General features: G+C 48.1%; 2 protein-coding genes across 4 annotated transcripts in view; one reads left to right on the top strand and one right to left on the bottom strand.

Annotated features, from left to right (window-relative positions):
- Positions 1–17226, bottom strand: part of LOC127051008 (NACHT, LRR and PYD domains-containing protein 3-like) — a 572024-nt gene that overhangs the window by 216814 nt on the left and 337984 nt on the right. The gene's annotated exons all lie outside the window — the stretch shown is intronic.
- The window catches only part of LOC127051009 (NACHT, LRR and PYD domains-containing protein 3-like), a 166566-nt gene that overhangs the window by 106284 nt on the left and 43056 nt on the right, over positions 1–17226 (top strand). For all 3 annotated transcript variants that reach the window (XM_050952786.1, XM_050952785.1, XM_050952788.1), the window contains exons 9-10: positions 3588–3758; positions 15476–15646. In XM_050952786.1, the coding sequence (XP_050808743.1) occupies positions 3588–3758; positions 15476–15646 (342 nt within the window). The remainder of the gene's footprint in view (positions 1–3587; positions 3759–15475; positions 15647–17226) is intronic.

Here is a 17226-nt window from a genome sequence, read left to right as displayed (position 1 = left end):
TGTTTTTAATAATCAGAGTGTCTCTTGGGCTTTGCTTTGGATTATTACAGAATCCACTGTGCAAAGAACCTAGTTTTGCAAATTTTTGCCATTTTATTGTGAGGTTTACAATTCTAGGTGGGGGTTTTATTCAGCCTCAGCTCCTGGAGTAATGTGAATATTTGAGAATTATATCTTAAATTTTTATTTAATAATATTTTTGGGCCCTCCTGATTGTGGAGAGAAGATAAAAAATGTGACCTATGTGTAACCTACACACTCAGGAACTAGAAGGCTATGAAAAAAAAACCACAAACACATTAATTTTAAACATGATTTTAGGGGCCTGACTCATGACTTTTGAAAATGTGGAATTAGCAGTACTGCCTCAATGTGAGAAAATGATTATGTCTTTGGAAAAGTACTTATTAGTGTGAAAGAAAGGCCCAAGAAGGAACTTCTTAAAGCAGCCGTGCTTTCAAGGGCATCTGTAAATAATGAAATCTAAGTGATTTTACTGTCCTTCATCAGCCTACAAGTTTAAGGATCAGAGTCATATGTGGAGACATAGATTTTCTGTAGTGTTTCTAGTATTCCTATTTTGCAGAAGGGCAGAATTCTGAGAAGGAGGGGGTCATGTTATCCCTGATGGCCACAGAGCTGAAGAGGTAATAACAAAAACATTTTATAAATAGGAGGTAGAAGTCTTCTTCTCTTCATAGAAAAATTGCAGACAGAAAAACTGTTCTCAAATCAGTCCAATCTACAAATGATGACCATTTATTTATTTATTGCATTTCATGGTACAAGTTGATATTGTTGTATGATTACAAACTTTTGCTTTAACCAAAGGAAAAAAGGTATGTGAAAACGTATACAATATATCACCTGGATCTAAGTATTTCCTGAACTTTCAAAAACAGTACAATTTTCAGTACATACTTACATTATCAAACATATTTTGAAGATTTCTGCCACTTTTGGTGAAAATTAAACACTGTTTTTTTTTCAGTTGTGGCCATTTTTGTAAGCCATCCTAGTACATAAAGAAAACAATTAAAGTTCTTGTAATTTTGATAGAACACAATTTTGCCCTTGCAATGTATGGTGAATTTCTAAAATACTGGAAATGACACGTGACATTTCAAAAACATATGAGTCAGTTCAACCTCTCTCCGCACCCCCCCCCATTGTCCCCATACTCACACACACTAGAGTGCCCTCACTTCTAAGGAACCCATTTTGAAATTTCTATTCCCTTCCAACAGCTCTTCAAATATTTGCTTGGGTACGGTCTAGTCAGTAGTTAGATCTTTTCAAATTTTTCCAACACACTTTAGCAAATCACAATAGGTTTCACAGAGGGAAACCTCAAAATTTGCTCAGGCCCTAATGTTCAATACCTGACTGGTAAGTAGCTCTTCCTTAAGAGCCTCAACCAGGAGAAAAAAGGGAGAAAAAAGACATCATGTTGATTAAAAAATATGGGGGCACTTCTGAAACTGAGAAACACGAGGACTAAGCACAGCTCTGTGCAAGACAAAGGATGGTCATGTAATTAAATTGCTGGATCAAACTCAAGACACTGTGTGACCTTGGACAAGTCATTCAATCTCTTATGGGTCTCAATTCTCCATTTGAAAAATAAAAATAATATTTCCTTTCCCTACCTTTTACTTTCTTGTCTATTTAGATTGTAGGATCCTCAGGGCAGGACTATCTGTGTGTAGTGTTGCTCTTTCTTCTAGCACCAGCATCCTGTTCTGACACCAGTGTTACCCTCAGCCAAGTGGTGGCTGGTGTCTAGCACTTTTCAGATCAGAGGAGAAATCGGTGATTGGGAGTCTGAGTAAACTCTGAGTGAAACTTGTCATATTTACATTTATTCATCTGTTTTGGACTGAGATGGTCAAACAACAGAGTCTCCTCTTCCAGAGATCTGAGCCCAGCACCAAAGAGAATCTCTGCCTCCAGAATCAGCGCCAAGGGCAACGAATAAACTCCCATACTGTTGACACAGCTACCGCCTTCCAAAAGTTTACCCACAACACCACTCCTCATTTGTGGGGTGTCTCTCCTTTTTTATCCCAGTTTGTTCCTTTTTTTCCTTCATTTGTCCCCTCCCCACTTTGGGGTCTTTTGCTTCTCAATTTTTTATTAGTCTTCCCTCCCTCCTTACTTTTAAATCTTGTCAAGCTCTTCTCTGTTGCTTAATCAAGAACATCCTCTCCCCACCTCCCGCTGCTAGCACTTATCTCTGTAGTTTCCCACATACACCCATGAGGTTTTTTCTTTCACTGTTCAACACAGACTTAGAATCTCTCATCGCATTGAGGTGCCTCTCTTCCTGCCTCCAAAATATCTCTGGGGCTCTACCAACCATGACTGAACCTGGGACCCTCCCAGGGAGTGGGGGCTTCCCTCCTTCATAGAAATGCAGGGCTCTTTTCGGCTCTCAAACATTGGGACTCCCCTCCCCATTCGGTAGAGCGACTATATTTTCAATGCAACCGTAGTGATGGAAGAGGTTGTGCAGGTGACAGTTCTGGTGGAAGGGGTGTCTCTACATTTGCTCAAGATTTGGTAGCTGTTGGGGGTGCAGAGGGTTCCCCATGAGCCCTGGAGGGAGGGAGGAGTGGCAGTATGTGACAGCCATGCTGGGGGCTGGTCATTGAGATGCACATGGTCATAGCCAGACTGCTGCCATAGTTCCACACTCCGCTGGCTGGCAGCTCCCCCAGGAGCCCAGTCTCTGCAGGGTGGGATGCAGAATCCAGTATAAAATTTCTGTTGCAATACCTCCACCAGAGTTTCTGGAACAGGCCTTGCCAACAGGGTCACATGGTTACACTTCTGTCAGGGGCTCTTCTTCCCCAGACTTTGGAGATACCCCTGGTTGTGAGGCTGTTCTCTGTCTTCATATCCCCCAGCCTTTGGTCCCTGCTCTCAGAGGAAGGTGGGTGTGACGCTGCCAGTGCTGGGCCTCGCAGCTGCCTCCTCTCCCCAGGCCTGAGAGTCAGAGCCGGGAGCAGAGGCAGGAGACATCTGTGTCCTGCAGGGCAGCAGCAGAGCTAGTGCCGGGGGCGCGGAGGGGCAGAATCTCCCAGTTCCTGCTCGGATCCTGGCCCAGCTGCCTGGGGAGAGGGCTCCCCTACAGCCTCCATGTAGCAATGGGCTGCTCTGATTAGGTCACACCATCCCGGGGCTGATCAGTGACAAATCCAATCTGATTGGCTGAAAGCTGGGTAGGTCGGACTTTGGGTGCCCAGATGGCTGCCCCTTAAATTCTGGTTGGCCAGTGGAAAGGGTGAGGGGCAGTGCTGTGTGAGGAAGTCTGACCCAGAACCTTCATCCTTATTGGTCAATGGCAGAGGTTTAAGGAGTGGGGTGTCTGGACCATTCACAGTGCTAATAGGTCAAGACTCAAATTCAAGTGGGTGAGGCTTTAATAGAGTGGGGGTTGGGACAGGTGGTGGGGCAGGGCTTCTACTTCATTCTTCAGGTGGATTGGTCAGGTAGGGGGCTGGTGGGTGGAGCTGCCTGGGAACAGCTGTGATGCAGCCCCTTCAGACTGTGATCTCCCTTCTCTGTGTTTCTCTCTCCTGCAGGTTGTGGGACTGTGGTCTCACAGACACTAGCTTAGGGGATCTCGCCACTGCTCTCAGAACCAACCAGAGCCTGACAGTGCTCAACCTGGGTGGTAATAAACTGGGAGATGCCGGAGTGCGGCTGTTGTGCGATGGACTGAAACACTCAAACTGTAAACTGCACAAATTAGAGTAAGTAACATTTGGCCTCTTCTGTGTATTCACGGGTGTCCTCTATATAAAGTGCTTGACACACTGAGAGATGGTGGCGGGAAAGAGAAGATTTTTTTTTTCTCTCTGCTCCACTCTGATGTTTCTTGGGGAGGGAGAGTCACCTCATTACTCCACTCCCTCCACCTACAGAGTCTCACTAGTAGTATTTGGATGTCAGCTCCCTGGCACCACCAGCCTTTCACTCACTCATGCACTCTCCTCTGGGTTTATGCCAGCCCCAGCTTTGCTTTGCAGACTGACAAAATGGGCACCCTAATCTCTGAATCTCTGATTCATTCTCCTGTGATACCAAGCCCTTGACTCTGGCTACTCAAAAGATGTACCAGAATCTCTGCACCCTTGTTTATCACAATTACCCTAACTACTGCTCCTGTAAGCCACATAGCACTTGTGAATACTTATTATAAAAACAAAAAGAGGTTTATTTAAGAAAGAATAAAGATTTATCCAGGAAAGAGAGAAGGTGATGGAAACAACTGGTTGTAACACAAAACAAAATCCTAAAGTGTGAACCTGGATCTACACTCATCAATAGTTACCTGTCGTATCTAATGAACCAGGTTTTCCCCACAAAGCTCAGTCAGTTGCAGAACTAGCTGGTGATCCCCTGCCTGCTGTGATGTTCCTTTTCACCTCCAAGTGGTTTTGATCATTTGCCATGGTATTTGATGCTTTTCCATTGAATGTTCTGGGATGTGGCCAGGGTAGACAACACAGCATTCTGTAGATATGTTACATGTTATACTTGATGAATAAATATCCTATAAGAAGTGTTTGGTGTATTGAGTTTGTCAGGCCTGCAATGAGAGCTGTTTGCAAAGAATGGGGGACCTTTTGCCAAGGCTGCTCTGTGTCATACCAACCCAATTTTCTTTTTTCTTATTCTTATCTTTCCGCTTATTAAACCATCTCCATCTCATGCTGACCCTGGTGTTGTTCCTGGTAAGGGCTTTAGCAAAGAGGTGATCTTGCATTTTGCTCTGACTATAGCGAAGCCAGGGTTCAGTCTGATCCCCTCTCAGAAGGCCTTCTATGGCTGAGTTCTAGCAGTTGAGAACACTTTGCTCCAGTGCCCATGAGTCTGAACCTGGGCATCTCCAGTGAGATTGTCCCTGTGGAGCACAGTTGAGACTGTCTGCTACAGGCTGTTGGCCTTGGCAGCAACAGTACAACTCTGTACCATACCTGTAACACTGCACAGCCACACACAAACATGCGCACAGCAGTGCAGAAGGGATCCCATCACCTCTAGTGTTTAACCTGCTCAGAGGGAATACAATCACATATTTTTACCAACACACCTCTCTGCACTTTTTTTAGCACAAACACTGGCAAAGGAGCTGCATTTGTGCAATGAGTCTCTGTGCATTGCAGTTCCTTGCTACCCTTACCCAATTCTTCCACAAGCACTTCCATAACTCAGAATCACTGGACTCAACACAGGGAATTTTAAGGGAAATGTAACAGCCTATGATGTGCAGGAGGGCAGACTAGATGAGCTAATGATCTCTTGTGGCCTTAAACTCACTAAAGCTGATTCTGTCACCTGCCAAGCCACTCACTGGAGTTAGTTGCAAAAATTCATAATTTTGGTTCAAAAATGGATGAAGTACTAAGCAAAATATTCCGAAGAGAATTGTTTCAATTTTTCAGCAACCTGTGCCACTGGTATCCCTGCTGCATGCCAGCCCCGGAGTAGCTGAGGGGAGACTCAGTAGTCTCTGCTCAGGATGCCCTCAAACACTCACCCCTCAGCGAATGAGAAATACAGTGTTATAGAATTAGAACTTCAAACATGTGTTAGCTTAAAAAAAATGATTGGTGAATTGGTAATTCTTGTGCAAAAACACAAAATGCTACATCATGGCAGTGCTGACTAACCCGTGATTTAGGTGCATGAACACAGACACCCCACGATGCATAATGACTGCCTGTTGGCAGCATTCACAATTTCCACACTCCTAAAGGGAACTCAGAGCCAGGTAATTTGTTAAAAAATTAACACCTAGATAAATCCTACCCTCTGCATTCTTCCACCCCAACTAAAACCTCTTTGCCATGGTTCTCCATCACTTACTTAATGCTCCCATCCTTCAACCCCAACAGACTCCACTCACTCCCGCTTGGACTGAATGACCTCCTGCTGAATTGCTGCAGATCACGATCACGGCTTTTTTTTTTTTTTTGGTTGCTTGGGGTAGCAAAACTCCTGGAGCCGGCCCTGCTGACCCTCTGTCCTGGCATCTGCAATTGCAGGGTATTCCTTCTAACAACACGTGCAGATCCTTGTGTTTGACCCAACCATTTATAGCAGGCAATGTAGCAAACCAAAAAGAGTGACTACGTGCACACAAACACTGTAAGCAATAGACATTATGCACCTGCTCCAGGAAGCAGTGCGAGGAAATGCAGGGTAGGTGCAACAAGTCACCGCCCTGCCTGTAGAGTGCACTTTAGTGAATGTAGTGCATTGTGTGCAGCCAAGATAGAATGCCTGGTGTGGATGCACTGCATAGTTGCAGCTTCTAGTTCAGTCACACTGATGCAAGTTGCAATGTGGAGTTCTCTAATGTACACATTAGATCATAACCTATCCAGGGCCTTGACAAGTAATACGAGGACTCTGAGTTCTGGAAGGAAACGGGAAACCAGTTGAGTTTGTGGAGGATCAGAGAGAGGCCCTCGCATCAGCCATTGTTGCTTAAAAAAGGAGCTGCTGCCATCTGAATGTGGTACTTATCTCCCTCACAGGCAGTGCGACTTTTGTTAGTCTAACAATATTCACTGAGTTGTAGCCAATTGCTTGGCAACACTTGCGGTTCAAGTATTTAAGAGACCAAATAACCAAGCTTAGCTTAATTTATTAATAAGGGACAAAGCAGTACAATATGAAAAGGAGGCATACATACACTCCTTCTGGGAAGCAATGAATGTCTCAGCACGTTCACCTTCCACAGAAGTTGTGCTTCAAAAATATGCACCCAAGATAGCAGAGTGTGGTTACTGACATGTTAGAAAGCACTGAATACGTCACCCAGGGCTAGAATTCACCGTTCAGCTTTTTACCTTTTCTTCTTGTATCATGGTGTATCTTTCTCTTCCTTTTGAATATTACATTACAACAGCTTCGAAGGCACTACCCAACCTGTACTAAGATGTACAATGGATGTATCATGCCTTCGATCGATTTTATATTTGCTAATGTCAAAAGCTATGTTTTGCATTGTAGATTACATAGATTTGAAGTGAAGCTGAAAGTGCCACCTGTTGTTATTGTAGCCTAACCCTTCCAGTAGATCCTGTTTTCTGTTGCTGATAAGTTTGCTAATCTTATTCATTTTGATTTAAATTTTCCATGCCGTTTTTCTGCTTCAAGCTAGATATTTTTGTGAAATTTCAGCCTAAATGTTTCATCCATTTTCATCCATAGGCTAGGGAAACACATAAAGTAATTCTGGTGAACTTTTCAGTGAGAAGCTCTATCCCCCCATCTTTAGGGGGAGTTTGAAATTTGGCAGGGGAGAGAATTTGTGCCAGGGATGTGCCTATTTCTGTTCCTATGAAAATCTGCCCCAATATTCAAAGTTATACATGTCTGAAAAATCTCAGTCTTGATACTCAGTGGAGACTTATTTCAGATTTGCAGCAAGAATAGCCAAAGGTCCCGTCTTCAGTGAGTATGCTCCACCCTGGGGCTCCAGAGGACTGAGCCAGCCCTGACAGGGTCTGTTGGGGAAATCAGGATTTCCTGGTATTTCCACTCAAAGAGACTCTCAACTGTGCCCAGTGCCCAGGGTGGCTATCCATTGATAAAGCCAGGATAACAATTCAAACTGGAAAGAAGCGTAAAGCCCAGTATACAGGGGACAATAGAGTAAATAAAATAAGCTTCAGCAAATGAATGACAAACCAAAAATAACACTGTAACAGAAAGGTGAACTGTATTGGTCATGAGAAAATAGGTTCTTCGAGTGTTTGCTCAGATCGATTCCAATTAGATGTGTGCGCACCGCGTGCATGTTCGTCAGAAGATTTTTACCCTAGCAACACTCGGTGGGTCGGCTGAGGCGCCCCCTGGAGTGGCGCCATTATGGCACCGGATATATGCCCCTGCCAACCCAGTGCCCCCTCAGTTCCTTCTTATTGCCCGTGATGGTCGTTGCAACTGTGGAGCGCAGCATAGCTGGTCTCCATCTCCCTAGCTTTACTCGTTCTTTTGTAGATAGTAATTAGTTGTGAATAGTTTTAGTAGTTGGTAATTGTACTTAGTTAATAGTGAGTTCTATATATATAGTGTAGATACTACTGGGAGGGACCGGGGTTCAAACTCTTCCCTCCTCCCCGGTACCAGGGCCCATGCCCAGGTCACCGGGCTTCAAACATTGCTCGGCGTGTCTCAAGCCAATGCCAACAGGAGACTCCCACGACTCCTGCCTGAAGTGCCTGGGGGAATCCCATCAACCTGACAAGTGCCTCATTTGCAAGGCTTTCAAGCCTCAGACAAAGAAGGAGGGGGACTTTCACTTGAAACAGCTCCTCATGGAAGCGGCACTTAGCCCGGTGCCTTTGGTACTGCACACAGAACAGATACCGTTGGTCCGAAGAGCTCCTCTGACACCGGCAAAGAACCGTGGCACCGGAAGTCTCCGGCACTGGTACAGTCGCGGCACCATTCGCTATCTTCGCAGCCTAAGAAGCAGCATAAGCCACCTGCTTCTCTGGCACTGCCTCTGCTGCCTTTGGAGCAACAGCCTAGACTGGATCATCCCACTAAGACTCCTCCGGTGCTGCTGATTTCGGCACCATCGATTCCGGCTCCACAAGGGCTGTTGAGTTCGGTGCACACAAGCTCCCTGGTGCGCACTGTGGTTGAGCTTGGCCTTCCGTCCAATCCGGAGACCTTCTCTACTGCGTGTGACCTGATTGCGCTTATGGAGTCTCGACCACCCCAGCCCCCGGCACCGCCGGTGTGGGCTATTCAGTCGATAGTCAAATCTGCCTTGATGAAACCTTCCTCGCTGAGCGTGACAGCAAGGCACCGATCTCGGTCCCACTGCAGGCTGCGGTCCCTATCCCGCCAACGGTCCCAGTCCCGGCACCGCTTGCAGTCCCAGCATCGCTCTCCATCACGGCGCCGGTTGTACTCACGGCGCTGCTCCGCTTCATGCACGTCTCCCTCCCAGTACAGTAGTTACCAATCCGGGTCCCAGCACCGGTCCCGGCACCAGTCACCTCACAGCTGATCCCAATGCCGCAGATCCTCGTTGAGATCTAGGCTGGCCTCCGGGTACCGCTATGACCGTCGGTCCCAATATTGATCGCGGTACCGCCGAAGATCCTGGCACCTGTCTCCAGCCCCAACCCGTGAGCTGACAGCCCGAGACGTGGCAGAGTCACATAGGCATTTCTCCCCTTCTTGGCCTTCGAGACACAATTCGTCATCGTCCCAGGCAGGGAGTGGCTACCACACCCTGGGCCATGATGCTGAGGGCGCCAGCCAAAGACAATATGAAGGTCAGGACCCTGATCAGGGACCACCACGTTGGTCCACCATCAAGCCCAAGGTGTCTCTTCAGGTGCCTCTCCGTCAGCCCATTAGGACCGATGGGTGCCTGAGGCCACTGTAAGCCACTCTCCCCCACCAGACTCGGATGCTGCTGTTATTCCACCAGTCCTGACTCAGGCCACCACCTTAGTGGACCTCGAACACCAGGACCCTCCCCAACCAGATCTCCCCCAGGATCCACTAGTCCCTGGGGTTTCCTCCTCCTCCTCGTCTGATGAGGCAGTAGCGGGCACATTCTCTTCTGGACCCCCGCCGATAGATCTTTGGGCTCACCAAGATCTCCTGCGCAAGGTGACACAAAATATGAACCTGCAGGTCGAGGAGGTGATGGAAGTGGAGTATCCAGTTGTGGACATATTATCTGTGGATGCACCCACACGTGTCGCCCTGCCTTTCACCAGGACCATCCAGGCCAATGCAGATACGATCTGGCAATGCCTAGCATCTATTCCTTCCACAGCCAGAGGAGTGGAGAGGAAATATATGGTACCATCCAAGGGTTACGAATATCTCTATGTCCACCCTCACCCTTGCTCTCTGGTGGTGCAGTCTGTGAACGAGAGGGAGTGGCATGGCCAGCAAGCGCCCGCTCCTAAGTCCAAGGAGGCCAGGCACCTGGACTTATTCGAGCGCAAGATTTATTCAACTGGTGGCCTACAGCTCAGGATAGCTAACCAGCAAGCTCTCCTGAGCCATTATAACTATAATACCTGGACCTCCATGGGGAAATTCAAAGAGTTGGTCCCCTAGGAGTCCAGGCAGGAGTTTGCGGCCTTGCTCGAGGAAGGCAAGAAAGTGGCAAAGACATCCCTGCAGGCATTCTTAGATGCAGTGGACTTGGTGGCCAGAATTCTAGCCTCGGATGTGGCCATGCACCGTATCTCATGGCTCCAGGTATCTGGCCTTCTGCGAGAGCTACAACAGACTATCCAGGACTTGCCTTTCAATGGCCAAGGGCTGTTTTCTGATAAAACTGACCCCAGGCTTCAGAGCCTGAAGGATAACCGGGTTATCATGCGCTCACTGGGTATGCATACCCCGGTGACTCAGCACAGACCTTTCTGCCCTCAGCCTCAGTGCACCTACCCTAACTCTTGGCCGTGGCAGGAGCTCTCCTTTGGCCTGTCCACAGCACCAAGAGTTTTCACAAAATGTATGGCTGTCGTAGCGGCCTCGCTCTGCCGATGTTGGAGACAAGTCTTCCCATATCTCGACGACTAGCTCATTCGAGGTTCCTCCGAGACGCAAGTGCAATCTCATGTTCATTTCATCATGGGACTGTTCGAGTAATTTGACCTGCTGCTCAACACCGAAAAGTCCACTCTGGAACCTACACAGAGAATAGACTTCATTGGGGCGATCCTAGACTCAAATCTCGCCAGGATGTGCTCACTGCAGCCCCGCTTTCAGGCTATGATGGCCATTATTCAGGGCCTCCGAAACTTCCCAACCTCGACAGCACGCCCATGCCTCGCTCTCCTAGGCCACATGGCCTCGTGCACTTTCGTGACCAGACATGCCAGACAACGCCTCTGTCCACTTCAGATCTGGCTCTCCTCAGTGTACCATCCTGGCCGAGACAGCTTGGACACAATTCTCACTGTGCCGATGGAGGTCTTAGCCTCTCTGGGTTGGTGGCTGAACCCACCCTGGTGTGTGGGGGGATGCCATTCCATGCCTCATAGCCTTTGCTAGCCCTGACCATGGAAGCGTCATCTCTGGGCTGGGGCATTCACCTTGCGGGACTTCACACGCAAGGTCTTTGGTCCGCACAGGAAGTAACCCTTCACATCACTGTAAGGGAAATGAGAGCAGTACACCTCGCTTGCCAGGTATTCCGCCAACACCTGCAGGGCCATTGTGTCACAGTTTTCAAAGACAACACAATGGCCATGTTTTACATCAACGAGCAAGGTGAGGCATGGTCCACCCTCCTTTGTCAAGAAGCTATACATCTCTGGGAATTTTGCATAGCCCACTCAGTCGGTCTGGTGGCATTCTTTCTCCCAGGAGCCCAGAACACCTTGGCAGATCATCTCAGCAGATCCTTCCTAGCTCACAAGTGGTCGATTCGCCCGGACGTTATCCATTCTGTTTTCCAGAAGTGGGCGTTTCCCCACATAGACCTCTTTGCCTCTCGCGAGAATCGGAAGTGCCAGGTATTCTGCTCCCTCCAGGGACGCTGTCCGGGCTTCCTGTCAGACACATTCCTGATAACTTGGAAAGACCACCTGCTCTATGCCTTTCCTCCATTCCCGCTGGTCCACAAGGTCCTTCCCAAGCTACTCAGAGACAAGGCCTGCTTAATCCTGATTGCTCCAGCGTGGCCCAGGCAGCATTGGTACACCACACTCCTCGACCTGTCAGTGACCAAACCAATTCCCCTACCGCTGTGGCCGGACCTGATAACTCAGGACCACGGCAGACTACGCTATCCAGAGCTACAGTGCCTCCATCTCACAGCACGGATGCTGCATGGTTAACTCAGTCGAGCTGTGTTGCTCCAGCTCAGTGCAGCAAGTACTATTGGGCAGCAGGAAGCCCTCACTAGGTTCACATACCTGGCCAAGTGGAAGCGTTTTTCCTGCTGGTGTGCCCAGAACAATGCTGTCCCCCTGCAGGTACCAGTTCCTACCATCCTGGAGTATCTCTGGTCCCTGAAGCAGCACGGCCTAGCAGTCTCATCCATCAAGGTACACCTGGCAGCGATTTCAGCCTTCCATCCAGGTGAGAATGGATGCTCAGTCTTCTCTAATCCTATGATCAGCAGGTTCCTCAAGGGCTTGGAGCATTTGTATCCACAGGTTCGTCATCCGACCCCTACGTGGGATCTCAATCTGGTCCTATCCAGGTTCATGGGTGCCCCCTTTGAGCCGATGGCCACCTGCTCACTTCTGAACCTTTCCTGGAAGACAGCTTTCCTCATCGCCATCGCATTGGCGAGGCACGTGTCGGGACTTCGGGCCCTCACAGCAGAACCTCCATATATGGTGTTCCATAAGGATAAGGTACAGCTGCAACCACACCCCACCTTCCTCCCTAACGTAGTGTCTGCTTTCCATATCAGCCAAGATATTTTCTCCATCTTCTTTCTGAAGCCGCACGTGTCACGTTGAGAGCAACAGCTGCATTCTCTAGATGTTCCTAGGGCTCTCGCGTTTTACATCAAGCAGACAAAGCCTTTTAGAAAGGCGCCCCAGCTGTTCATAGTGGTGGCAGACCTGATGAAGGGCCTACTGGTCTCCTTGCAGTGAATTTCATCTTGGGTCACGTCATTCATCTGTGCGTGCTATGACTTGGCTCACGTTTCAACTAGCAACCTCGCCGCCCATTCCACTCGGGCTCAAGCTTCGTCTTCCACCTTTCTGGTCCATGTACCGATCCAGGAGATCTGCAGAGCAGCGACTTGGTCATCCATGCACACCTTCGCTTCCCACTACGCATTAGTGCAGCAGTCCAGGGATGATGCGGCATTTGGTTCAGCGGTCCTTCACTCTGCGACATCTCACTCCAACCTCACCTCCAAGGTAAGGTTTGGAAGTTGATTGGAATCAATATGAGCAAGTAATGGAAGAAGAAAAGATGGTTACTCACCTTTGTAACTGTTGTTCTTCGAGATTTGTTGCTCATATCCATTCCAAACCTGCCCTCCTTCCCCTCTGTCAGAGAAGCCAGCAAGAAGGAACTGAGGGGGTGCTGGGTCGGCAGGGAGATATATACGGTGCCATAACGGCGCCACTCCAGAAGGCACCTCAGCTGATTTACCGAGTGTTGCTAGGGTAAAAATCTTCCGATGAACATGCACAAGGCGCGCACACCTAATTGGAATGGATATGAGCAACATATCTCAAAGAACAACAGTTAAAAAGATGAGTAACCATCTTTTATTCTTGCCTCTGAGCTCAGTAACAACAGATTCTCTCCTCACCTTCTCAGGTGTCCTCTCTTTCTCTCTCTCTTTTAGCCTTTAAATATTCTGGGGTTCTTCTCTTCTGCTTCAACTTCGATGCCCTTTTCTGTTCACCCCCCCCCAAATTAGGCTTCATCCCCTCAGATTCCAACATACGCCTTTGGGTTTTTTCTCCCCCTCTTCAACCTAATCTTAGAATCTCTCCCCTCCCTCCATTGCAGGCTCCTCTTTTTCTGCCTCGAAAATATGTTGGGGTATCTACAAACCCTTACAGACTCTGGCTGCTCCCTAAGGCATGAGGGCTTCCCTCCCTTGTACAAATTCAGGGCTTTTTTCTCTCTCAAATATTGAGGTTTCTGTCCTGTCACACTCTACACTCTGGAGGAGCACCCTGTAACCCCCATATTCATCATTTGTATGTAATTGTGATATTGCAAATAAAGCAGGCCATGTAAGGTGTCATGGGAAAGGTTAAGGTTATTATCTTCTGAAACCCACTGGCCTATCTACATTTGTATATCATGAATGAATATAAAGTTATGAGAAGTGTGTTGTTTGGCTTTCACTAAAATATGCTGTGGGAAGCACCAAGATATTAGCTCCCTGTGTATTATGAACCACTACATCCAATGGGGTGAGAAAACTGCTTGATCTAAATGCTACCTAGTGTCTTACAGGTTTAAGATTCAGTCCGTGCACTTATTTTGTTTTCTTTGATAACTAATTCTGACTTTTTGCCTATGACGTATAATCACTTAAAATCTACCTTTTGTAATCAATAAACTTAGTTTAGTGTTTATCCTTACCAGTGAGTTTGACTGAAGTGCTTGGGAGCTGGGGAGATTTGGTTGAGGCCTTTCTCTGTGATTCATGAGTAGCTCTGGGAGCATTCACGGAATCTAGCTGGATATGGGGCTCCACATGCAGTTGTTCTGAGTGGTAAGAGCACCTGGAGGGGTTTGCTGCTTACCACTAGTAAGGCATTGTGAGAGACAACCCAGAATAGAGAGTAAAGGGGACACAGCAGTCCCACAGTCACAGGTTGCACCCTGGGGGTCCCGTCACTCCTCCCCATTGGGCAGAGTAACAATATTTTAAGGCAAATGAGGTGATGAAGGAGGCCATGCAGGTGACAGTTCTGGTGGAAGGGGTTTCTCAATGTGTGTGCAAGATGTAGCAGGTGGGTGGGTGCAGGGGGCTCATTGTGAGGCCTCGAAGGAGGACAAAGACAGCCATATTTGCAGGTGGTCCTTAAAGTGCACATGGTCATAATCAGCCTGCTGCCATGGTTACCCACTCAGCTGGCTGGCAGCTCCATCAGGAGCCTAGACTTTGCAGGGAGGGTTACAGAAACCAGCAGAACTTATGCGTTTATAATCCCTACAGATACTCTGGAACAGGCCCTGCCAATAGGGTCACACAGTCGCCCACCTTTCAGGGGCACTTCCCTTCCCGCACCCTGGGTAACCCCCTGCCATAGGGATCTTCTTCTCTTTGTCTCTCCCCACTTTGATCCCTGGTCTCAGTGGAAAGTGGGTGTGGTTCCGCCTGTGCTGGGCCTTGCAGCTGAATCCCCTCCCCAAGCCTGAGTTCCAGAACTGGGTGCAGAGACGTCCATGTCCTGCAGGGCAGCAGCAGACCTAGTGCCGGGGTCATGGAGGGGCAAGATCTCCCAGCTCCTCCTGCTCCTGAGCTTGGCCCAGGTACCTGGGGAGGGGGCTCCCCTACAGCCTCCCTGTGGCAATGGGCCTGCTCTGATTGGGTTGCACCATCCTGGAGCTGATCAGTGGCAAGACCAACCTGATTGGTCAGGAGCTGAGTGGGCAACTTTTTACTCTTTGTAAATAGTGGTTGGCCAATGGAAAGGGCTAAGGGGCGGTGCTTAGGAAGGAAGTCATACCCCAAACCTTATTCCTCATTGGTCAGTGACAGAGGTTTGAGGTGTCTAGGCCATTCTCACTGTTGCTTGGTGAACAGCAAAGGGCAAGGGGTCGAGTTATACAGGAAGTTGCACCCACTGTTTGTTTCTCACTGGACAAGTGATGGGGCTTGGGACAGAGTCTGTAGCAGAATTCTGGCTCATTCTCGATGCTGATCGGTCAGGCAGAGGGGCTAGTGGGTTGGGCCACCTGTCAGAACAGCCTTGACGAACCCCATTCATATCATGATCCTCCTTCTCTGCCTTTCTCTCTCTTACAGCTTGAAGGGGTGCGGTGTCACAGCCACTGGTTGCGGGGATCTCGCCCCTGTTCTCAGAACCAACCAGAGCCTGACAGAGCTGAGCCTGCGTGGTAATAATCTGGGAGATGCTGGAGTGCAGCTGCTGTGTAAGGAACTGAAACACCCGAACTGCAAACTGCAGACACTGGAGTAAGTAACAGCTGGCAGAGAGAGAGGCCATATCTGGAAAATCACCCATCACAGGACCTGGTATCTCTGGGAATGTGTTACGATAACTTCATCTGAGTACCATCCCTGGAACTGTGAGTCCAAATCCAACCCAGGGCAGAGATCTGAAGTAGAAGAAGCAGGTGTATTGCTCCAATCTACCTCTGTTACAGGAAGATTTTAATTTAAGGGAAATAGAATCTTAGTGTGGCAGAATATGCAGAAGGTGCTGAAACTATTGTTTGAAAATAAAATAACTACACTAGCAACTGCTCATTAGGAGAGGAGGAAGACTAGAGGTGAAAGAGTAGGTGAGAAGAGGGGTTGAGGCTCAGGAAATGGGGGTCTAGCAGGAGTGGGAAGGAGAGGGATGAAAGCTGGAGAGGGGGACATGAGAGTGTGCAATTGGCACAGGGGGAAAATAGTTTGTGTGAACCACACCCTGGGTTTCCTCAGCCCCTCTACAGCGATGTGTCCTCCCCCATCCCTGCTGCCCTCATATGAGCCATGTGACAGGGGATTGCTTGTTGTGGGTGTCCGAGCCCATTTCCCTACCCCACATGTGAGCCAAGGTGTGGGGAATCCCTCCCCACTAGCTTAGAACTCACATTCAGTACAGTTACACCTAACATGGTGAATGCGTCTGGAAGGCATGCACTTATTCCCAGTGGCTATTGCCAGTTCCAGCTGGGCAGAGTTAAGGTTGTGTAGGTGTTTACCTTCAGTCTGTATTTCCTGGTTTTCTGAAGTGTGAGAAGGACATAAGATATCATTGGGCAAGCTTAACTGTGAATTAAACAAGATTTGTCATTTAATTAGTGCATTACAATATTGCTTAAGTGCCCCAGTCACGATCAGGACTTCAGTGAGTTATGCACTAGACATGTTGTATTGGCAGGTATCATCAGGCAATTCTCTTATAGTCTTCCAAATTCTTTTTTAGCACGTAATCAAGGTTTAGTCTTGAGGTGACGTGTTTTATTAGTTTTATTGGATTTTGCAAGATTTGGTGGAGATGCAGTTTTGGGAAGGAGGGAACTATGCAAGCAGCCAGAGAGTTTGCTGTCTGCATTGCACTTTGATTACAGTCTATTCTGGAGGGAGGTTTCTGCTTAGGAGTTTGGTGTTGGGCTGAGATCCCTGAAAGAGGAGACAGCCCTTTATGCTGTGTGACCACCTCATTCCAGGACAAAGGCAAGTGGAAGGAAATATTAGTCCCATTTTTAGATGAAAAAATGAGACCCAGAAAGATGGAATGACTTTCCCAAGGTCACACAGGTAGTGTATGGTAGAGCCAGGAAGTGACCACAGATCTCGTGAGTTCTCATCCAGGGCTTTAACTGCACAGCCAGGCTTTCTTGTGTATGGAGCTGTGTTCATTCCTGTGTTTCTTGAGTTCAGAAATGTGCCTTTCTAATGGACATTGTCTCTTTTATATGCTTCAGGTTATTAAGGCAGAGCTATTTAACCAGAGTACCACTTGGGCATACCTCTGGATTACAGCTACCAGAAGCCCCCATTCAGGTTAGAAACCAAGACCACAGAGCTGAACCTGGCTGCTC

This window comes from Gopherus flavomarginatus, chromosome 5, assembly GCF_025201925.1.
Source record: "Gopherus flavomarginatus isolate rGopFla2 chromosome 5, rGopFla2.mat.asm, whole genome shotgun sequence".
Lineage (NCBI taxonomy): Eukaryota > Metazoa > Chordata > Testudines > Testudinidae > Gopherus > Gopherus flavomarginatus.
Note: the sequence above shows the minus strand (reverse complement) of the source record. Positions and strands in the feature narration are given on the sequence as shown.